The sequence below is a fragment of the Patella vulgata genome, chromosome 4 (genome assembly GCF_932274485.2).
Source record: "Patella vulgata chromosome 4, xgPatVulg1.2, whole genome shotgun sequence".
Lineage (NCBI taxonomy): Eukaryota > Metazoa > Mollusca > Gastropoda > Patellidae > Patella > Patella vulgata.
Window position 1 is genome coordinate 70,118,690 of NC_065882.2, and position 9,242 is coordinate 70,127,931.

A 9,242-nucleotide genomic window follows, 5' to 3' on the forward strand; every position below is an offset into this window, starting at 1 on the left:
GTTCTGGTAGCTTAATTAAATATATATTGATTTTCAAAACTATTTAACCTCTGATAATGAAGATACGTCTTATCAAAATCCATTGACCAGAAGCGAAGTTAATGCAGTCCAAGAATCAACTAAAAAGATCAATGTTAGAGAGTGATTGTGTTAAGTTAAATCCAAATCCATTCATTAGAAGCACAGTTAATGTGTTTTACATTATCAACCAATCAGACTGAAGGGGACCAATATAATATACACAGATCTCAAGGAATTGACTCTGTTTTGAAATGAATATTTATTCATTAGCTTGTTTATATACAAATATACACAAATAGATCTATCTACATAATTATTTAGTAAATAATCTCATATCCATTTTAATCATTTTTACTGAAGTTAGTCTGTAGTGGCAGAACCATTTGGGAGGCATCACAAGCCATTTCGCTACGTAAAGTATTTGCAGCATGTGATAATTGTAAGGCAGCACTTGGATGAGCTGTTCCTGGTAACATAGTGCATTCTCTGTCTAACATTGTAGCTATGGCATCAAGTAGATCCAAAAAACCGAACGACAACGCAGCTCTTCTTATTCTATTAAGCTCCTGAAAAAAGATATTTTAAAACAGGTTACCAGTGGTTATACTTAGAATGGTCAGGCAACAATAATATAGCCAACTTTGCTATGAGTGAGATCAAATCTTGAAACATTTAACAAAACCATCTATATAATTTTTGGATCAGGAACTAGGCCCCAAAGCACTACTCATCTTGTTGTTTTTCTTGTTCTTGTTGGTGACACTCTTTGAGAAGAGTTGAAGGCTTCGCCAATTCAAGTACAATTGACATCAAACTTGGCATTCCGGATCCCACACTAATCAGCAGCGAATATTCGCTAGGCCGCTACAATCACTGATAAGAATGACATCAATGCGACTTAATCAGTCTCAAATATTAACTTTTATCCACCGACAAATTAAATTCTAAAACATTTCTTTGATGTATTAGAAAAATAAAGACGTTTGACGTATTTGTAGGTAAAAATTATTTCCTATTTAGTGTAAATGGGTATTAAAATGACTAAAAGGCAGCATTCTGCCCGAAGCAGTAACGTCTTTTGTAAACAATGCACGCACCATTCAGCCAATGATTGACGGCGTGTGCTGTGACGGCACATGTTAAAGGCAGTCATCTTTTACAGAGATATTAGAAGACTCGTAATTCTCTGAGGAACAGATTGGCCGGATCCTTGTACAATTGTACAGATTTCGCCTTTTGATATGTCACATATGGCAGCGATGACATGCTTGGTTCTTGGTCCATAGTAGAGAGAGAAATAGGGTTTGATGTCGACTCGACACAAACTAGGTCATTTCAGGACTAACACATGGTTCAATTTTATATCTTTAATTCGTATGTGCATAGGGATCTTTAGCAGTGTGAGGAGCGTTATGGACTTAGGAAACCTTGCTCCTTGTCACTTACAAGCGGGGAATTGAAACCATGCAACTTGACCCGATGACACCCATCCCCTCTGGTCCATAGTAAGATCGTATTTGTTTCAAACATGATGTAAGTGTAATAAATGGTTTGAATCTTAATTTTGAGAAGAATTTGATTTCCTAAGACAATAATTTAAATGCCAGAATGTTTCTTTACAGTTTCTATCATGTAAATTCCCCAAATATTAAACGTTTCTCTGGCATTTAATGAAATTGTTTGTTTGTTTAGAAATAAGGTACTTACTTTATAAAACTGTTGTTGTTTATCAGGTAATTTTCTGGCATGTCTTAAAACTTTCTGTAAATCAGCCTAGAAAACAGAATCACATAACAAAATTTATGGAAGAAATGAACAAAATCCACATACCAATACCTAGGTAACATAATTTATGGAAGAAATGAACAAAATTCACATACCAATACCTAGGTAACATAATTAATGGAAGAAATGAACAAAATTCACATATCAATACCTGGGTAACACAATTTATGGAAGAAACGAACAATGAGCCATGAGGATATTAACCAACATTCTTCTTAAATATTAACAAATTCACCATCTGTATTGTCTGGATGTTTTTGAAAAGCGAATACATTCAAATGATGTTTTTGAAAAGTGAATACATCCCAATGATGTTTTCGAAAAGTGAATACATCCAAATGATGTTTTCGAAAAGTGAATACATCCAAATGATGTTTTTGAAAAGTGAATACATCCCAATGATGTTTTCGAAAAGTGAATACATCCAAATGATGTTTTCAAAGAGTGAATACATCCAAATGATGTTATCAAAAAGTGAATACATCCAAATAATGTTTTACCTGTAAGCCACCAGGTTTAATCCACACAACACAACTCTGAGCATAACTACGTTTATCTGATGGTCTTAGAGGGAAAGGAGTTTTTGTGTCATCTGGACCATATGGGGATTCTTCAAAGTCTGACACTGGCGCCAATTTGTTTAATGATCCCAACCAGCTTATTGAATGTATACCTGAAAAGACCATAGAGAAAACTTGTTTACTGTTATCACAAATCTCAATTCTGCTCACTGGTTCTGCATTTTTACACTAACAGGGGTATACCCCATGTTAATTCCCCTATTTACATGACAAGACATCTGTTTGTTGTGATCATGTCACAAACATGAAGATTTTGTATTTAGCAGCAAGACAAGATGATGTCAAAACAGAGATCTAGATATTTAGCAGTGAAAGTGTTAAACATACATTATGCAAGAGCTAAATCTGCCTATTGCAGGTCTTTCTTTAGGCCTGAAATGTTATCTAAATTGTTAATTAAACATTAATTAACTGATCCAGGGCAAAATCAACTCTCGATGGCATCAGATTTCTCCGATATGAAATAGATTAGAAAGGCTCAGTTATATTTTGATTTAATTTAAAAATGGAGGAGCAAGACTTAGATTCGAACAACTAGTACGGTGATTGAAATTATTGTACACATCTTGTTAAACCTTCAAAGGCTAATATCTTCGCTCCTAATAGAGTAATTTGAATGAAATTTTCAAATTATTCAGTTTACATTATCTCTTTTCAAACTATTATAGCAAGAATGGCTAGCTCTGTATTTAAATCTTATATAATGTACCTTTAGTAAAAAGTAAATAAAACTGTCAATTATGTTTTTAAATACTCTTCTATAACATTACATTACAATGCATACTATATAAACAAAACATAAAGATTACAGGAGGATAATCATTAATAGCAAACCTGGTTCAAACAGGGCAAGTAATAAATTAGATTTTTTCTTGCTGTCTGCCCATGAAAATAACATAGCATACCAATCATCACTGAAAATATAAATACCTTAAAATGACAAGAATTCTTGATTTAATCAAGTTGGATTTGCTGTGTAAAGTGGGTATCTGTCTACATTTATGTTAGTCTGCAGACGGAGCCAATCTGATTAAAATACAGATCTATAATTTAGTTTTTTTTTATACTTTCAATGGCCTACACTACATGAAGATCTGACAAGTTGTACTCGAAGGTCGTGTTAGGGGTTGTACAACCGGCTTTTGACCCTATGATGTCAGCCATTGATTAATCAATCAACGTTCACGTTTCTAGTGGTTTACCCATAGTTCCGTGCATGGCACGCCAAGAAGTCGCTGTAACAGATCGTTTCATTGGTTTATCCATCATTTCAACCAAAACGCTGGTAATATAATAACTCTTCCAGATCCTAGTGTAGTAAAGACAAGTAAAACAAAATTTTAAACTATAAAAAACGAAACGAAATAGGATCTGTGTTTTAATTAGATTGCAGACAGAGCCAATATTGAATTTTATAACCCTGTATTAATAATAAACAAATTAAAGATATTAACCTAAAACTAGATCAAACCTCCAAACATTATGTTGATGGGAAGTAAAAATATTCTAAATATCCCTTGATAAAAGGCGTGAGCTGACAGGTACAGTCAAATGTTGGATAGCGACACTTGAATGGGAATGTCACTAGCTTCATCAATAAATAACTCATAAAAATTTCGAAATTTAATGTCTCTTCAACACAATACTCTGGTCACTGAGACAGATGTATGTTTATTGCTGCACACCAACATTCGGCCTCATTTTTCTGTCCCACGTATTTGACTAAGCACACTTACAATGTCAGCTTCGCAGGTACAACCCATGATCAGTAAAAGCTGGTTTCAATATTTGATCCCCTATTTTTTGATATCAAAACAAATTGATAAACCAATACCCTCTATTTTACTACACAAATATTGTTTCAACTTGTTGAATTTTGTTTTACTATAAATTAAATAATAGAAAGATAATCGTACTCTACTTGTGCTATAGCTACCATACCCTCCACCTTCAGACTACCATGTAACATTACTGTAAACGCTGGTATTTTCCCTTCTTCAACTGTTGAAACCTCTTCATCATCTTCACTTTTACCATTCTTACCATCTTTACTTACGGAATCTATATTAAACATTTAATATACCAATTTAATATATATAGTATTGTCAAAAATTACAGAATCTATAACAGAGAGAGAGAGAGAGAGAAATGGGGTTCAATGTCCACTCCACACAAACTAGGTCAATTCGGGACTAACATATGGTTCAATTTTATTTCAATAATTCACATGCACGTCGGCGTCTTTAGCAGTGGGGGGAAACTGGAGGACTCGGAGAAAACCCACAAGGTTGGAAAGGCGACCCTGCTCTTTGTCACGTACAACCGGGGAATCAAAATCCCGCCATTTACTATACCGATTGGACAATAGTATTGTCAGATTTAGATAACGGATTGCCAAACGTAATGAAGAAGAAATGGTGGTGCGTCTTAATAGCTTGGATGCTTTCACCTAGAATATAAATGCAATTTACACAACTCACTCTCGATGGATTAACTGATTGGGTCTGTATCTGATTGATGGATAAACCGATTGGTCTCAAATTATGCATGCTATCTAATAGCCCCGGGGATCGTTAAACCAGTTTAACTTAAGCGTCTGAACGCAAATGTGGGGCATCAAACCAGTTTAAAAACCCAAGCTCGCGACCTGTCTTCGAGAAGGCTTTTTATTTTAAACTGGTTCATCTTGGCCGTCTGAACGGGTTGGCTTAAAAACTCCGGCTCCAGCTTGCTTTGAGCATGCGCAGTAAGTTACATTCTTCGGGGTCTGGCAGTGCCAATTTTATCGAAAGCGTGCGAGAACCGAATAAAGAACATAAAGCTACCCATGCGTATTTAACTCTAACCGAAGAGGTCAGAATAGTTAAACTGGTTTGGCTTATAGTATGTGTGAACGCAACAAGATGCTGTCTTAAAAGCCCCGGCGATTATGAACTGGTTTAAAACTAAGCGTCTGAACGCGCTATAATTTGAGCATACTTAATGGGAATATGCAGTGATATTCCATCAAATTTCTTGACCAATAGGTGTTGACAATATTTACCATCTAATTTTATTTTATCTTTAGCCATAGGTATAACCAGATGTCTGGATATCGTTGGTGGACTAGATACATCACTTATGTCCATAAAACCACAGATATGTATATCATGTGATATATTTCTTTCTATTTTACCTAGATCAGAATCACTGAAATATACAATTAAGATGATACAATATTGTTAACCCCAATGAAAGGACAACTAGTAATTTAAAATATATTGTATTAAATATTCAAAAGCAATTGAGAGAGCGAGAAATGGGGTTTAATGTCCACTCGACACAAACTAGGTCATTTTGGCCATAACACATGGCACAATTTTATTTCAATAATTTGCTTTAGCAGTGGGAGGAAACCGGAGGACCCGCAGAAAACCAACTAGGTTGGACAGGCGACTCTATTCTTTGTCACATACAACCGGGGAATCGAAACTATGCCAGGTGACTCAATGACAGACCTTATGATACAGCGCACATGCTAACCATTCGGCCATCCCCCCCAACGGCAATTAAAGGACAGTATTTCCTTGATCTAAGTATCTCATGATCTATGGAAGATATACCTCTGTAGAGATAGAACGGGTATATGCATTATTACTTTTAAATTTATGTTTGAATTTGTTGTTTATTATATCAGATATGTGTCAATCCTGAATCTACTAAGCAAAGAACAAATGAAATGTGTCCATGGAATTTAGTAATAGAACTGGACACTGGACACAATTCTCTGGAATCACAATTCTCTGGAATCACAATTCTATGGAATCACAATTCTATGGAATCACTCTATACTCTGTATTCTAAAAATATGAATTACTTACACAAAATATGGCACAGGATGAGGAAATAACTGAACAGAATTTTTTAAATTACCACAATGTAACACACCATGAAATGGATGAAAATATTTTTCTGCTAAATTACTGAATGTTTGTTGCACTGATTTTAAACTAAGAGTACTTTCAGGATAAAACACTTCACCGCCTTGTCCATTTATTTCTATCATTTTCTCATACATAGACAGAGAATTTTTAAAATCTGGATCACTTCCATTGGCCATGCACACAACATGAAGTTTACACGGGAATTTAAAAGGAAGAGGTGATTTAGCATTGTTTGTTTTTGCATCATTTTGACTGTAAGACAGTAGAAAGTTTTTCAATGAACCTTGACCAATACCAGGACTTCCATCAGTTATCAGTATTACCTGTAAAAAATAATAAAAAAAAAAGCTACAACTAAGACTAACATTTCTTTAACAACTCTTACAAAATTTACTATACAAATCAATGATCATTTTTTTGGTCATAGTGCATTTGGTGCAAATTTGCTTCTCTTTTATCATTGAAACTACTTAAGCTTAATTTTCAGATGGGAAACCCCAAAACAACAGATTTAAACCCAAGCTCCATGGAGTTGTCCCCCTTTAATGCACTTTCACCATGATTTTGTGTTGTTCAAGCAATGCTTTCCTTCCAATAATCCTAGAAAAAAAAACAGAGTTATAAAAAGTAAAATTTCAACCTGGCATGGTGAACTGTTTCCCCATTCTTCTAAAATAATAGCACTGATACCATTGAGAGCTGTTTCTATACAGGTTTTATTATATACTTCCACTTTATTCAGTGCTGTTTTAATTGTGTCATATTCTCTTGTGAACGAAACTAGTTGTTCATAAAGATATGAAAAGACAACCTGTAAAACACAATTCAAATTGTTATCAATCGATAAAAAATAAATACAATATTCAATGGTCCTGTAAGAAAGAAATTATAAAATAATGTGAATTAATCATATATCACTAATTAGAATTAGAGACAAAGGGGATGATCTGAAGGATTATAAAGCTAAATTTACTTCCTTCATTCTAGTTATTTTCTACCTCCTTAAAATCAGTTTCAAACAATATTGTTAACATTGCTACTAGATGATACAGCATGGCACTGGTTTACTAACCAGGAGGACCAACAAATTTACTTCTGATTTTCCAGACTGTTTTCTCATTGGGAATTCATGTACCTATCACCTAATGGTCAATTTCGGATCCCAATTTGTTTTAAATCAATCTTACTCACCAAAGAAACAAATTCTAATTTAGAATGTGCATTAATTTGGTCTAATAATGTATTAATACCATGAATAGCCAAGTGACGTTTATCGTATTCTTCACTACCTTCTGTCTTTACCAAACGACTCATAGACAGAGATACATCCAATGCTATTACCGTTGGCATTTTCTGAAATATACAAAATTAAAAATTTTGACAAAGATAAAAGAATTATAGGCCTACTCATTGATTAAAAGAAAATGCATGTTATCAACACTTTTTCTATAAGCACACCTTTCCATCTTACTGAGACAAGGGTTTTCACACATACTGGTACATATACATGTAGATTCTTTTTAATACAGCATTACTCCATAATGAATGCAATACTGTTATCACCACAAGGATTATAAATCAGTTTCACTTGCACTCTAAAACTACAAATAAGACAGCAGCATTTCTGCCAACTGTTCATTGAATTTCAATTGTCAAAGGATCCTTTATGTACATTTCAGTACCGGTCAGTGGGTGGACCTTGGCACTTCATGGCATCCAAATACTAGGCAATATTCTCTTTGTCAGCTACCCCTGACAAGTATGAAATATCCAAAGGTTCTTCACCGCCTATAAATACTGATGGGATTTGATCACGGATCATTCTAGTTGTGGGTTCAAAGACTTTAACATGGGATCCCTGTTTCGGTCAATCAGCGCGATGCTGCCAGGAATTGTAGGCTTCACTTCATCTTTACTGTTTGTGCATTGTGGGCCTTCAGTTCATGCGCCTATCCCCACATTATAACTCGGAATGCATTAAACTTTGAATTCTGTCTACCTATTCTTCACTAAATCATAACTGTCAAGTGTTCTGTTACCTGCACGCAAGAGGTGTAAAGACTAAGACATGTGAAACCGGACTGGTCTATCGGCGAACACCGAGATCTATTTCCAATTCCAAGTTCCAGTATAAATCTATGGATCTATCACAACTCAGCTGACTATTCCCAATATTTCGGATATAAATAAAATGTATGAAACCATAGGCCACACGGTTTCTGTCATTTAAACCTGCTGCCTTTCTATGCCTATAACGTTAAAATTAGCGCACCTCTATTTGTTTTATGTTTTATTTTATCCAATAAAGTAAATATTTATTTTTATTCATTTATGTTGCTGCCATGTTTTAAAAAGTTGGTAAAAACCGCGAAACGAAATTAGATAAGTCTATAGGAAATTAGTTTCAAAAATACATTTTGCATCCAGAACTTGCCTTCTATAATACAGCCTTTATTTAGATTGTTTTCAGGACCGTTTATTATTTTCTTAATCTCCATTACATACTATTTCTTTTCGGAGTATTTATTATGCTCGTGAAAAATCGGGACTCGTCGGCTAACAAACGGTCAACCTGACCTTTTCGTAACTTCTGGTCTGGGACATTACATTGCGAGTTTTACTTTTTTTTCAGACAAGCAATAATCGCACTTTTATCTTCTAGTATGGATTTACACCATAACCCCATTTCAGTTATCTATTTATTATACAGGCAAGATTGTTGTACGCACATGAGAGTAAATTTACAATAAATTTTCGCTTGATTTATATGTGTTAAGCGCTCTTAAATGGCGATATATAAAAATTCTTAATAATAATATACTTGTACTTGTAGCCTTATGAATTTATCGTTGATGAATTGATCCTACTTTGTAAAAAGTCAACTTGTTCTTCTTAAATCTTACTCCTTTTCTTTGGTGGTAAGTTTTAAAAT

At 34.3% G+C, this 9,242-nt stretch overlaps 1 protein-coding gene across 2 annotated transcripts; it reads right to left on the bottom strand.

Annotated features, from left to right (window-relative positions):
- Positions 1 to 261: 261 nt before the first annotated feature.
- On the bottom strand, positions 262 to 8,666 carry LOC126818711 (integrator complex subunit 14). 2 transcript variants are annotated; one of them, XM_050546246.2, is made up of 10 exons: positions 8,583 to 8,666; positions 7,502 to 7,663; positions 6,951 to 7,121; positions 6,248 to 6,633; positions 5,431 to 5,576; positions 4,304 to 4,448; positions 3,222 to 3,301; positions 2,307 to 2,479; positions 1,729 to 1,794; positions 262 to 587 (listed from the first exon to the last, which is right to left on the bottom strand). In XM_050546246.2, the coding sequence occupies exons 2-10, from the start codon at positions 7,658 to 7,660 to the stop codon at positions 363 to 365; spliced, it is 1,551 nt and encodes a 516-aa protein (XP_050402203.1). In that variant the 5' UTR covers positions 7,661 to 7,663; positions 8,583 to 8,666; the 3' UTR covers positions 262 to 362. The 2 variants fall into 2 exon arrangements, with proteins under 2 accessions (XP_050402203.1, XP_050402202.1); XM_050546245.2 differs by having other exon boundaries at positions 8,350 to 8,652.
- Between the last annotated feature and the right edge of the window lie 576 nt (positions 8,667 to 9,242).